Source organism: Anas acuta, chromosome 26 (assembly GCF_963932015.1).
Source record: "Anas acuta chromosome 26, bAnaAcu1.1, whole genome shotgun sequence".
Classification (NCBI taxonomy): Eukaryota; Metazoa; Chordata; class Aves; order Anseriformes; family Anatidae; genus Anas; species Anas acuta.
Genome location: NC_089004.1, coordinates 1,168,302 through 1,183,064, shown reverse-complemented (window position 1 = coordinate 1,183,064; position 14,763 = coordinate 1,168,302). Strand labels below are relative to the sequence as shown.

At 44.1% G+C, this 14,763-nt stretch overlaps 1 protein-coding gene across 6 annotated transcripts in view; it reads left to right on the top strand.

The window, feature by feature from the left end:
• DOT1L (DOT1 like histone lysine methyltransferase) overlaps positions 1 to 14,763 on the top strand; it is a 71,862-nt gene that overhangs the window by 4,907 nt on the left and 52,192 nt on the right. For all 6 annotated transcript variants that reach the window (XM_068661522.1, XM_068661521.1, XM_068661524.1 and 3 more), the window contains exons 2-3: positions 11,106 to 11,149; positions 13,644 to 13,718. In XM_068661522.1, coding sequence (XP_068517623.1) covers positions 11,106 to 11,149; positions 13,644 to 13,718 — 119 coding nt within the window. The remainder of the gene's footprint in view (positions 1 to 11,105; positions 11,150 to 13,643; positions 13,719 to 14,763) is intronic.

Below are 14,763 nucleotides of genomic sequence, written 5' to 3'. Positions count from 1 at the left end.
GAGTGGCAGTCGTTTTTCTGACAGCTGGCTTTGACTTCTCAGGAGCTGAAGCAGGCATGGGAGAGGCTGAAGCCGGGAGTGGGAATGGTGCTTGGGCTGGGGGGACCACGGAAGGGTCCTGGGGGTCCACTGTCCCCAGCACTGTCCCCCTGTCGCCATCCCTGTCCACGGCCCTATCCTCTTGCTGCTTCCCTGCCCAGTCCTCCTGTACTCCATTGGGACGAGCTGATGGTGAGCAGTTTCCCTTTGCATCACTTGGTGCTGGAGGCAGGGGGGGCACAACGGGGCCGTGTCTCGGCACGGTGCCAGGTCTCCGGTGCGGTGCGGGGCGGTGCTGTGAGCTGGAGGGCTGAAAATAGCTGGGCTGGAAAAAAAAAAATATATAAAAAGTTCCAGCGTTTTCCTGGCAGCCCCCTCCACCCTTGCTCCGTGCTGTGAGTCACGCTGCCTCTCGGCTGGGCTGGGGGCGGCCGTCGGGCTGCCTCTGCCCACGGAGCCTCCCCGCGCCCTGAGTAATCACCCAGAAATTCGGTGGCGGCGGCAGCAGGGGTTAGGGGATTTTCTCTGATTTCACAGATGCTGTTGATGCAGCTTGTTGGGAAGTGTTTGTGGGGATGACTCATTAATTAAAGAAACTTCTCTAGTGAAGAAAAGGTTTGAAAACTTTAGCAGACTTCCTATTTCTCAAACCCTCGCGCCCTCCCCGGTCCTCAAAGAATTTGGAGTGGCGGGAGTGAGCGGTAGAAAGCTGGCAAATAATTGACTCAGTCATTTCAAAAGCGCTTGGGTTTCTCAGCTACCCAGTGAATAAGCAGAAGCAAATGACAGAGCTGGCACAGCTATTTCATTTTTCGGTACTTTGCTCTTGAGAGCCCAGCAGCATGCCGCGAGGTGGCCTCGCTGATGGGAGGACCTCAGGCACGTGGGTGTTGCTGAACAGCAGCCGCCTTCTGGGCTCTGCCCCGCCAAGTCCAAGTTGCCAGGAGTGACGCCCGGTGCTCGTTTGGTTTTCCCTCTGGCTTTTGTTCAAGGCTCTGACCCGTTGGGTGCAATACAAAATCAGGAGTTGGGTTAACAAATGCTTTTCTCCTAATGTTGCTGTATATAAAGTAAAAATCATTCCCTTGCATCTCATCTTGAAACCGTGGTACTCCTTATGTCTCGTATAACTCAGTTATCTGAAAGGTAACTGGTGAAAGATGGAGTAGCTGTTCAGGGTGGTGCTTTTCTTTGCAGCAGATGAGTGAGGATTCATGTCCCTGTCCTGGCCAGGGCTCCAGCTCTGGTGATTCAAATTTATCTGCCTAAAACGCACCCATCAGTTATGGTCAGATGTGGTACTGAAAGCTTTCAGTGTGCCAAGGGAAATCCATGCCACCACATGCAACTTCAACTCTTGTCCTTCATGGCAGCCTAAATATATATGGAGATGATTATCCTTTCAAGCCTCAGCTATGTGAGTGAATTGTGTTTCTCTTGGGAGCTTAGGCAAAATATCTTACCTCTTGGTATGCAAGATTTATGGGAAATTTAATCACCCTTCTCCCCAGACATCCATATGTCTACTTTTGTACTCTTCTTTCTTTCTATTTTAGCTCTTTCTTACTGCCTCTCTCTCTTTTATTTTTGTGGCTGCTTTGAGTTAACCTTTGACTGGCTAATTAAAGCTTTTCACTGTAACGATCGAGGCAAGGACCCCCCCTGCACCCAGTGTATTATCACGGATTGATAATCCAGAAGTATCTCAATGTCTTTAAAATACTGTTGCTTAATTTATTTTCTGCTTCTAACAGAAGGATCCACAGAAGCAAAAGAAGTTCATATTAGGTGTCTGAACGCATTAGGACCGTGATATATTTTCTCTTGTAGTGATTATTAAAGATAAGACAAAACTTCCTCTGAAGAGGGGATCAAGTAATAAAATTGAATGTGCGATGCTTGCCACATGCTTCTATAGATACCGCATTCAGTAGGTACTATTTTTAGAGCATAGGAAGAAGGTGAGTATGTTTTACAGCAGGAAATGATGGCTTCACAGATATGAACGGATCTATGAATGACGAAAAAGTTTCTGTGCTGAGTATTTTGGTTTGTTTATCTAACGAGTGAATGAGAATTTCCGAAAAGTCTTCACTGAAAGATTTGCTTGGTGCCCTGTGAAAAATCTAAGGATTTTTATACTGAGGAGCTAAATGAAGCGTTGGAAAGTTTATCAGGAAAGAAAAATCAAGAAAACCTTCAGAAAATTCTGAATAAGTTTGTGTATAAAGATAAAAGGAGAGGGGGCTAATACTGTTACTTTCATTGAAAACTTTTCGGATACTTTTGGTGTGAAGGGCAGCTCCCTGAGTTTTTGGCATTACTGTGTCATTTACTTTTTAAACCTCAACAGTGGTAGTAGCTACTTCTAGAATCCTGAAAGATTTGGGCGTTAAAACCAGTTTTTTCATTTCTCTTTTGCCGCAGCTGGCTTGCTGTGGTGGTGCAGGTGATCCCTTCTGGCCTGCGGGTCCGCGGGCAGCCCCTGGAGTTGGGGCTGGAGCCACCGCTTGTCCTTTCTGCTTATGTGAAGAAACAGAAATCTGCAACATAAGATGAAAATACTGCAAAATTGCGGGGTTTAAACTATTTACAAGTCTTTAAAATTGAAGCTTTAAAGAATCGTTGGCACTTGGAAATTCATGTGCTGTTCCAAATCTGTACTGGGTGTAGCTTGTGTCATTGCTCCACAAGTTGAAGCTTACTGGGGAGAAACCGTAACTATTTGTATTCTTCCTTTGTACCTCCCAGTACATCTTTAGGAACTCAGTGGGCTTCAGAAGGAGCGCAAGGCTTTATCACTAACTTACGTTGTAGTATTCAAGCCTGGTAAGTAGGGGTAGAATTCCTGAGCTGTCCCAGATTGGAATATCTTTATGGGATATGACGTGGTTGTTCAAGGCATCCTTGTCCTGCCAGTGGCCTGAAAGATGCTTCTTTTTGGCCTGCCACTTTTCCTTGCAGGAGACGGGGATCAGCAAAACATCCCGTTGCTGGCCCAGCGAGGCTGTGCTCTGAGCTTCCTCCCAGCCTTGCCTGCCTCCACTGCAGAGGTTGGAAGTCAGCGGGATCGAGGAAGATGATAGCAGCTTTTCTGCTCTTCCTCCTTGCTCATCCAAGGAGGGGGATTGCCTTTGTCACGGCTTGGGGGTCTCCTTCGGTGCCTCGGCTGCCAGTCCTTCCAGGGGGGTATGTCAGAAGGGATGGTTGCTGGTGGGGAGAAGCAGGAAGGTCCCAAAGCTTTGATCCCTCTCTTGGGGCTTCTGTGCTATCTTAATTAAAGGTGATTAATGGGAAAAAATGGGTAGGGAAGCTGTAGTTTTTAAAGATAGTATTCAAAACAGGGGAAGAGAGTCTGCTTGGAGCTGGAAAAGTTCAGGCACTTAATGCAGCTCTGGGGCTGGGTATTAATTTCTACCAGCAATAACTCTGCTTAGATTTTACGTGCAGGTTTAAGTTCCTGGCAGTGTGGATGTGTATGGCTGTTTTCCTTTCCGCTCCCCCCACCTCTCCGGTTACTGCTGGATAGGATTGTTATTTCTTCATTAACGAGGGCTCTGGCCACAGGGCAGCTCAGCACTGGTGCTTCTGCGAGTTGCAGCAGCTGTTGCCAGCTCTGTCCGCTTGCTGGTGTGACCAGGCTGCCCTCGCCCTTACAGCGGTGTGTTTGCACGCTGGTGCGGTGAACTGGCCTGGTTGGAAGGGAGCTCAGCCAAAACACTAAAAAGGTTCATTTTCAGCTTTGCCCTTCCCTGACTTTGAGGCGTGCGTGTGCTGGCAGTGCTGCCCAAGAGCAGGAGCTGGCTTTTGGAGAGGTAATGGTGAGGTGCGTGGGCTTAAGGTGTTTGTGAAATGTTGGCGGGGCCTTCTTTGTTGTTGACTTGAGTGGAAGCCCAGCAGCCTGCTCTCTCCCAGAATAAGCAAACAGAGTCCTCTGCACGTACACGTGGTGCTGTTCTGCTGCTGGAAGAGCTGAGGCTTCAGCATGCTCCCTCCAGCTGTCGTATTGTGGGAACAGGCTATGACTGCAGTTACCAAAAGAGCAGCAGCATGTGCCAGTGCAAGGTGCTGCTTTACCAAAATAGTTGCATTCCCTTGTGTGCTCCGATATAAACGTCTTGGAATTTTTAACTAATTTATATTCTTTTGTAATAGAGCTGCTATTGGCAATGTCTGGCTTGTGACGCCTGAAGCCAGCGGGTCATCCTGGTGTAACAGTCCCACGTGGATGTTGCCACAGACGCTTCTGCAGAGAGATTGCATGTTAATGTATTTATACAGCCCCTCCTACACACTTTCATGGGAAGGATTCCCTCTTGCATTTGTGCAGTGTCCGTAGCAACAGTTGTAATTGCTATGTTGAAAGGCAAAACGGTTTTATTGTGGTTTAGGTAGCTGCAGTGAAAGTCAAGTGTGAGTGCCTGGTAGCATCCAGACCCACAGCTGTAAATACTGGATCGCTGGTACTCATGGTCTGTAATGATCACCCAGATGAGTTTGGATTTTCTTATCTAATCCCTTTTTCCTTCATTAACTTGGTCGTTTCGATATATACTGGAGCTTGACCCTTAAGGAGGCCATAATGCACTCCATGGTTTCCGTGGTGTTTTCTGTTTAGTTTTGTCAGACAATAAACTTACTAACTGCTGAAGCTGCAGCAAACTTGGCTGCTCTCTTGCTGTGTGGGAGATGGGTTTCAAAATGCAGTTGTGGTTGCTCTTGCTTCCCTTGCTGCTTCTCTGAGGCTGGGAGGAGAACAGATACAACCTGTTAGCAGCAGGAGGTGTCTTTCTGTACATACTGATGTGTGTGTATTTTTGTGAATGTCCTTAAATTTCCTTGATATAAGGGAACAACAATAATTGGATGCTTCAGAAAAGACTTCTGATCCTCATATCCCTTGGCAAGAAGATTTGTACTTCGGATTTTGCTGTGGAAACTGGATGACAGTATCTTGCTTTGGGATAAAATCTGATAATATAAAAAAAATAGTCTACGTATACAATGTGGAATATTGCATTGACCATACTTGCCCTTTTCGTTACTCCAAGTTTAACTGGTGTTTTAGCATGAAGCAAGACCTAAAAATGCAAAGTGGTTCAAGGCACTGACTGGATTTCAGAGCTTGCTGTTCATAGCAGCTGGAAGCGCTTAGGTTTTGCCTTTTCACAGACCCTTGTAGTTGCTGTTGGCTGTGGGTGTGCTGTGGACGTTGAAACTGTGCTGGTGAGCCTCCGTAGAGGGCGTAAATAAAGGTAAGCCCTGGAGGAGAAGCACCTTCTGCTGAAGGCACGGCCCTTTTGAGAGGGTGTCCAGGTGCCACGCAGAGCAGCACCACAGCAGCTTGCTTGGCCTTCCTCAGCCATTGTTGGCACCTAAACCCATCCTCTGCAGATGGAGGGAACCCAGCGCCATTAGAGGCGCTTGTCCTGCTAGTATTCTGCAAGATTGATTGGCTTTTCCTAATCTGTCTTTTTGATCTCTGCTAACCATCTTGTCTCCAGCTGTAACATCCTCTCCTTCAGATTTATGGACCACTGCTGCTACAGGCACCCAAGCTGTGTTTTAAACCCTGAGGCTAGCGAGACTGACCTCCCACGTCATGCAGGTTAAATAAGACCGTCTTCGGTGGTAGGTTAGAATTCGGTGATCCAAGTGACTTCTGCTGAAAACATGAGCGGATTCAGCATTTGGTAACTGGCAGTCAGTGTGATGTGGTTGAAGTGTGGGAAGTAGGACAGGATCTAATCATTAAAAAGTACACGAATCTTGCTCTTAATGCATTTTTAACTCCTTGTGTCAGGTTTTGGTGTTTGAGTTGTTTGGATTCATCTGGTGGGCGGTGAAAAGCTCATAGGAGATCTCTTTCCCCTGCTTTGTGAGTGCTTGACCACAACTTGCTTGCACGCTTCTGAAGAGCTACTTTGGCCACCCAGCCTGTTTTAGGAGGAGGAAATGTGGTCTAGTGAGTCAGACACTGAACCAGTTCTGCAAAGGTGAGAATTGCTTTTGCTGCAGGACAGTTCAGTCTTGGGCAGTCACTATGCACAGAATGTTCCTATCTGTGAAACGCAGATAAGGAATCTTCAAACCCTTTGTATGGTGCTTGGAGATCTACTGATAGAAAGGCACAGGCTTTTTTTTTTTTTTTTTAATTTCCCCAACACCACACCCAGGATTTCAAACCATTTGTTCTTCCAGGTTTGGGCTGTTTGCTGCATTTAGTGTGCAGTGCTGTGTAGGCTGATCAGATCTCGCTAGGCTCATGTTTCACATGTGGGGAAAATGAAGTGCAGAATAACAGTGCTTACCCACCAGGCCCCAGCAGGATAAGCATAGTTTCATATGCAGGACCTAAATATAGAAAAATGTGAATTTGGAAGGGCACTAGGATATTGTTCCTTGCTTCAGGCAATGTCAGCTGTCTGATGTAATTGAACATGTTCTGTGTGTTTGAGAAATAAATGTGTAGTCTTTAAATCTGTTGCTTTAGGTTAGGGATTCAGGTTAGAGCTGGAGTTGTTGCACTGTGAGATAACCAGTCCTCTACAAATGCACCTGAGAGACTAGGTTACAGAATTACATCAAAATAATGTCTGCGATCTCCTAAGGGATGAAGTTCACTTGACAAAATAATGTGACCAAAACAGCCACACCTTGTGCAAGAGTGGGTAGTGCTTTGTGTTCCTTGTGACCTTCCTTCACAGCAGTGAGCTTGCGTTCTGGCAAAAATAAATGGTTATGTTCACTCCCGTTTGCTCTCGTGGTGTTTAGCAAAAACTACTTTTTTTTATGAAAGAGTTGGTGCTTTGCAGAACAAAGTTATCTATAACTGAAATGTGTCTGGCACTGCTCGTATGATGCATAGTGTGATTGTTCTCTTTGTAGATGTTACATTAATAGTTGTGATAATTACTGAAAACTTAAAAGCTGTAGTCATACTGATGAGGTTTTTTAACTAGGGTTAAAAGTGTGTGATGATAGAAAATAGTGGTTACATGAAAATACGTACTTGGCAAGAGCTTTTGGACACTCCTATTTGTCCTTTTAAAAACACCTGCAGTGCTTCTCATCTGCAAGATACAAAATGTCTTTAGTAGCAAGAGGGCTGGCTGACTTCTGCACTGAAGCCTGCAGCAGCTTTCCTATGTTGTTTTTTTTCCTGTGATCAAGAGAGCTGAGCTGAAGCTACAGGAAAGAGTCCTCACTAGGAAAAATCAGGATGAGTAACTCTTAGGGAAGAGGTAAACAGAAAGATCAAGCTCTTCAATAATAACACTAGTAATAAATATATATAATTAAAAAATTGCTCCATGGCCTTATCTCTGTATGCCAAAGGGCAGACTGGCTTGTGCAGGAGCAGGAACGTGTGCTGGCAGGGCATCAGGACACTGATGTGCTCCAAGTCACAGTAGTGGATGTGGTTCTGGCCTTGGCCCTCAGACTCCTGACGTTAGAGTTGTAGGAACGTGGATGGGGAAATCTGGCCCAGTTGTGCTCCCTGAAACTTTCCTCTGCCGTTTTCCATACAAAACTGTGTTCTTGCAAGTGATTTTTGAAAAAGCGTCTGCTTTCTTTCCATCATTTTTCCTGTGAAACGTCTTGGCAAAAACTTGAATTTTATCTGGGAGATCATATTTCAGTTTTAGATCAAACGTTTAACTTGAAGACAAGAACCCTGTATTATAAATTTCAGTTAGAGAGAGTTGGCTGTAAATAACTACCAGTGTGTGTTTGTTTTTGTTTTTCACTTGTTATGAGTAGCTTCGAGTATTCTCAGTTCCTGTAGTCTGCAACTTTTTTAATGTGCCCAGGCCACATTAAAGTGTGGAAGTCTCCTGTCGTGAAACAGCTTCTGCTCGCGTGGCTCAGGAGGTTCTGGGGGCCTCTCGATCTGCACGAGGAGGCCGGGGGAGGGCTTGGGGCCGAGGCGCAGGATGACCGGGCCTCCTCTTGGCCTCAGCACCGAGGCGTCCTCCTGTGACCGCCCACAGAGCAGGTAGGCTTGTTTCTTGAGGCTTCTGCACAGTGTTTTCTGTGATTGATGGCCAGTCTGTCTGTAGGAGGCTCTTTACCAGCAAGTTTCGCTGATAAAGCATTGGGAGAGCAGATAGGGTGTGAGGCTGTGCTCTTACAGGCAGTGTTGTACGAGCGTGGCAATGTTGTACAGTTCTGGGTTACTGCTGCCTGAAAAGGGAAGGGGATTGAAAAAATTGAATTGGTGTCCGAGTTGCGCAGGCTTCTGTCTGCCTCCAAATGTGTGGTGCTGGCCGCTGCCTGTCCCTCCTGGTGCTGGCTTCATGGTCCTCTCAATGGGGTTGTGGAAAGAGCAGCTTAAAACTGCTGCACCAAGCACAGTTGTGTGTCCAGCCAAAAGCAGCCCATCTGCTTGTAAGGGGCTAGGCAGCTGCCAGAGCTGAGCCCAGGGAGGCTGCAGCTTTGCTTTGGTGAGTTTTCCATTCAGAAGCTCCACGAGCCGCTGAAGGCTCTCTCAGTGTCACGAACGCAGTTGGGATGAGTGGGGCTGGCTAACGTCTGTTCTTGTTAAATTTAACAACTGTAGCATTGAAACAGAGCTACAAGTGGTCCCTAAAGAAAGGGAAGCTGATTGGTATTTCCTTTAGATCTATTTTTTTCCCTCCTTTGCTCCTCTCTTTTCCGTGGCCTTTTATGCTTTGAAGAAATGCTAGATCATCTTTGATTTCATCTGCAAGGCTTGCAAGAGACCTTAGGAGCTTGTCTACCTGTACAAAGCATATTGGAGAGAATAGTAAACGTGGTGAGTGTTGCAACACAAGAAGTTTAGCTGCAGTAAACGTGGAGCTTTTTTGAACTCGGTTGCTGATAGATAAAGAGACAAACTGAGCTCTGAAAGGCCCCTTCTGGCAGGAGTTTCCAAATGGAGGCATGGGGTTGCATGAGCAAAACCACTTGCTTGAATTGAGTGGTCTGTAGCTGTCGACACGCATTGTGGTATTTATATATTTTTCACTTTTAACCCAAGACAAAGGAATCTGTTAAATAAGCAGTTTTGGATATTTGTAGGGGCATTGTCATGAAGACCTATAGGACAAAGGGTTTCTAATTGTGCTCTGCTAGCACTGAAAGTGTGAAGAATGTAACTTCTTCAGAGAAAAAGGTTATGCCCCTCTAAGTGTGAATTCACTTTTCCGGTATAATGTGCTTATGTTGATAAACCGTATTCTTACTATCCAGGAACACAGCTTACTGGAAGAGCCAGATCAGCCCAGGGGGTTTACAGCATGATAATTCTGCGTGTAGTGAAAGGTGAAAATTTACAGGGGATGTTTATGGATGAGCTGGCTGTCTTGGGTTATTTTCGTACTTCGCAGATAACAAATAAAAAGACAGGCGAGCCCTCCTCCTGTGTATGCCTTTTCTTCTTCATGCCTTTTCTTTCTTCATGTGCAATGAGAGTCAGGAGCGGATTCTTGTTCAACCACCTCCCTGTTTCCTAAGCCAAGGCTTACCAGTAGAATTATTTCCTGATGCTCCAAGCTGGTTCCTTGTTTATTGGTGCCGCTGGTTTGGGCTAAATGTCCTGACTGCTCTTGTGTTGGCAGCCTCTCCTTTCTGATAGCGCAACAGGAGCATTTCATTTTTCTCATGTGACTCCTTGATGAATGGAGTTAATTTTTGCTGTTCTGAAAATCAAAGCTTTTCCTTGTAAAATATTACTTTGTACCTTTACCATAACACACTTAAGAAATGCTTGCCTTGATTTCTGCCCCTCTCGGTCATGAGATTCTTTTTATCTGGATATTTATAGGGATGTGTGTGAGTTTCTGGAAAGAGAACTCTTACAGGTCTGATTGGTCCTGAGCATATGAACTGCTTACATAAGGGGGAATTCTGTTCCCTCATGCATATTTGAAAGCTGCAATGCTGATGGGAAAAGCTTCTATGTGACTTACAGCATGTGACTTGAAGAAGTAGAAATAATCCCCAGCCTTCAGGTCATCTGTCCATTAGTGTTTCTCTTCTTCCACTGCCTCCCTCCCCTGCCTCAGTCTTTTGCTTTCTGTTACCTGGCCCTGCACTTTGCTATAGCATTTCCCATGGTAACTCTATAGAAATTACACTTCTGCAGCAGAAGATGAGGGACAAGGGATTTATTTGAGAGCGCTAGCCTATATGCTTTTAACTCTGAAATGTCCTTAGATACTGGGCTCCTAATTAAAAGATCAAAGCCACTTTAAGAAACAAATGTCTAAATATAACCCAAACTGTGCAGATGGACTCTGCTAACCACGTCTTCACACGATGGATACAACAATATATATAGGAACACCTGTAACTTCCCCCAAATAGACTTTTTTTTTTTTTTGTAGCATGGTGCATATAGATGCAGCTACAAGGGCTTTATGGGTGTGTGCTTGGAATGGCTTGTTAAACACGCTTGTGCTCCTGAGTAAACTCTCAAATTAATGTCAACAAACATCTGTGTCTCACAGTCTAGTGTATACTTGTAGTGCGCTACTTTTAATGTGTTGTGTGGGTGGTTTTTGTTTTTCAGTTGATAAAGAGGTCTGTGTGTTCAGGTCTCTCTTCTTTTGTGCTGTGAGATTTTTACACTGATACCGCTCCTACTGCTCATTTGATGCTTTATTTTAGAAAGCCATTCTCTTTGCATTCATCTGACTGTCCACCTGGAGATGTGAGGGTGTACTGGCTACTAGGTCGATGAAAACAGCTGTTTGTTGTGCAGCTTGCAGTCATGTACCTTCTGCATACCAATAAAATTGTCAATGGTATCAGATACGCAGTTCCTGATTTCAGGCAATGACAAAGAAGGAAGTAGAATGATAGATCCTTCATATAAAGTGTATGCTAGTTCATAGAGGCTTGAAAAAAATATTTTCTTAAGCCTTATTTTTTTCTTAGAGGTCTAATTTTGATTAGTTTAATGGTGTGGGTGTCAATCAAAGACTCCTTCCTTAGTACACGTATCTTCTGTGTACTGAAAAAGACTGATTCCTGTAATCTTCTGAAGAACAGCATGTTTAATGTCTTTTTAAAAACATCTGTTTTTCCTCTTATTTCAGGACAAACACCATGATGCTGCTCATGAAATTATTGAGACAATTCGGTAAGTGTTCAATGCAGACATTGCTGGAACCCTTTCTTGTGCATTTCTGTGTCTTGGTGGATGGACATCTTGGGATATGAAGGAGGGCAGCAGTCAGAACTGCCTCTTAGCTTTAAATTACTTTTTGAGCTGAATTGATGTTTCTGCAACAAAAATCTTTAGCTTTTTCCTGTCAAACTTTAACTTTGTTTTAACTTGCTACATTCCATGTTCTTTTGAACAGGATTAAAAATAAATAGCGATGCTTAACGTTTGGTGCTGCTTATAGCAAAGGTTGCAATGCTTTGAGGAAACTCTGCTTCAGTAACCAGTGAAGGCAGTTTGTGTTCAACCTTTAGACGAGAAAAGTTAAACAAACAAAAAAACATCTTTGGCATGTGTTGAAAGTTGTGGTCCTGTTGAAAAATCAACAGCACATCCTTTTCCTCACCCTCTCCCTTTTCTCCTTGTTGTTGGAATGGTGCAGCATCCCTTTGGGATTGATGTCCCTGCTAGCATTCCTCTTGACCGCTGGTAGAGTTGGACCAATATTGGGGAAAAATTGGAGGCTAAAGGTGAAAGTCAAAGAAGTGTAAGAAGTCCGAGTGTTTCCAAACAGTATTAGGGTCAATACAACCTGTGGCTATGATATGGCTTGCTGTTGTTTCAGCAGGATTAGGAAGTGACTTGCTGTAGAGCTACCTTTATGATACTGACACAAACACCCCAAACATCTGAGGTCAGTATTATCCACTTTAGATTGTTTAAAAACTGTTTGTGTTAACTGTTTTAGAGCTTCACAGCACAGACTATCTGGGTTGGAGGGCTGTTTCCTGCAGTAGGTTCTCATGGCTGGATAGTGCAGGTAGAGACACAATGCAAAGAGCAGCGTCTCGGAGCCACCTGAGCTTGGAATCTGCTCAGTCCCAGATGGCCCAGGAAGCTGCTCCCAGTGTGAGTGGGAGAGCTAAGTAGCAGTGTTGATAATACCACTTACATAGATGAAATCAAAATATTTTACCATGGGCTGTGGTAGGAGGGAATGTGTAGTGGCTGTGCTGGAGGCTAGAGCTGAGACTTTGTTATTTTAAAAGAAATCTTCTTTTTCTGACTGTAAAAGCTTGGCATGAGATGCCCTGCCACTGCTGCTCCCAGTTCACTTGTGCTGGTGCTGAGAAGCTGCTGCTGAAAATGGTTACCAATCATCTGTGCTGGTGTTTTCAGTGCTATGCTACCTGAAAGCAAGAGGAAGGTTGCATTAGAAAGCAGTTTGGTCAAAGAAATGTTTCACAACTTCGTTTCAAACCTGATTGCAGTGAAAGCAGGCTTTCATACTGCCTTTGTCTGCCTTGTGCAAAGTAACCACAATGTGGTTATGTAAGTCTGATGTAGAAGAAGTCAAGAAGTATTTCTGTCTTCAAGATATAGAGGTGAGCAGCTGTTGGCTGCCCATTTGCCTAATTTAAGTGGAAAAAAAACACAAAGATCAAAGTTATAAAATGTTCAGGGGGATAATAGGTATTCACCAGAAGAGAGTCAGCCACGGTTGTGAAACTTTTATTTTTAATTGCATATATCTATTTATATAATAAGAGTGAATCAGCCAGAAGGAACCAGACCACTTCGATCTCTTGTCATTTTTCACCATTTCAAAATTGAAGCATGCATCAAGGTACATAAAGAAGAAACTGCCACTCCTGTTGGAATTCATCCTGTGCCTTTCTTGGAGGTTTCTTGATGGGGATGATAGTGCTTTCCTGTTTTGGTGTTTTTGGAAGAAAGTGTGCCCAAAGCCTATGTGGCTTTGAAGTTGTCTTTGAAAAGAATTAATCTTACTATTTTTCGAGAGTGAAGATCTCCTGTGAGATACCATTGTCAGATGCGCTGTAAGAGGGTGCAAGCTTTCCATTACCAATGACAACAACATATGGGGCTTTAATTCAGCATGAAAAAGGGGTCTTTTATTAAAATTGCTCTTGAAAATCGGTTTCAGGTTGGGTCATCTGAAGTGTAAAAGCAGATTAGAGCTCTACACAGAGGAGAATATCCTTGCAATGAATGACTGGCAGTGCTGTTCTGGGGTGCTGTAGGAAATGTCTTATCCACATTCAGCTTTGTCAAGCTTGTTATAGTATCGGTTTTGTTAAAAATCCTTTCAAAATCCTGCACTTCTGCATTACATTTTATGTTAGATTAGCATCATGTATGGCTTTGAATATTTTTAGATAAATTGAATATGTTTATCACCTGATTTTGAAGCCATTTCAAGAGCTTCATACTGCTGCCAATGTCTATGGGCACCTTACTGTTTATTAAACACAAAGATGAACTACTGCAGCTTTCCAATTAGCATTTTATGATTTCTGCCTTACTCCTGGTAATACTGTGAGCTTTCATGTCTGCTGCAGCATTCTCTTGTAATACATAGCAATGCCTGTTTAGAATTGAGACAGAGACTGCCTTGCTATACGTAATTGTATATGTTGTTTTTATTCTATTTCTTTTCTTCTTCCAGGTGGGTCTGTGAAGAAATCCCAGATCTCAAGCTTGCTATGGAAAACTATGTTTTAATTGACTATGACACAAAAAGGTGAGAGGAATACTTTTTCCCACCAGGAGGACAGGCCAGCATGGTTCATAGTGAATCAGTTTGTAACTAGTTATTCTTAGACACTACGAACCAAAGTTTTCTTTTAGAACTGGCTTCAGATTCTGCAGAGTTATTTTTGGTAGGAAATGTGTAACAGAAATATTGGCAAAGGCTGTTGGATTAAGGACATAATTGGAAACTCCACACAGCAGAAAGTTGAGCTCTGGTGTGTACGTTGGAATTACTCACTCTGAAACAATGATCGGTATCTGTGTGGTTGGACTGCATCCAGCGCGTTAGGAATCTGAATGGCACTGAGGTTTTTACTTTTGTAGTAACTAAGAATTCCTGTTTAGAAAGTTGCATGCCAGAACTGTCTGTCAGCACTGTGTCCTTCGCCTGCCATGCCTGTGGGAGGTTAACCTTCCCGTTCCTCCTTTGCTTAGCATGCGGTGCAAGTAGGACCCTGTTTGGGTGGAGGGATAAATTAAAAGGCAAAGAATTCATACTGCTCTTTTAGGCAGCTAGAAGTAATTTTAGGATGGTTGTGGCTACATGTGAAGGCCTATTCCACACACAGCTGAAAATGAATGTATAGTACGTGGCATTCACCTTGAGGCTGGGGGAGGCAGACCCTGGCCCTGCGTTGTCTCTGGAGAAGTCTGAGGTTCTGTGCAGTGACTTTTTTGTTCTGAGACTGGACAAAAAGATGACCCTCAAGCTGTAGCTTGCAAAAACAACCTTAATTGCTGTCATGGGAAAGACTGAATTTGTTCAAGTCCACAGCATGGCTAAACTTAGAATGAGAATTACAGATGAAAATCCATCCTTTTCTAAGTTATCACTGGCTATTGTCCTGAGCCCCATGCAGATACTTTTATCGCGATCTGCTTAAGGTATTGTTTCCTCCTCTCGGCATTTCATTTTAACTCTTTCACTGCAAGATGTTTTAGTCCCTCTCTTCTTCCTGGTGAATTCAGAAGGAGAAATCAGGATCCAGCATCCCTTGTCATTAAATCCATTATTTATGCACAGAGATTGCAGT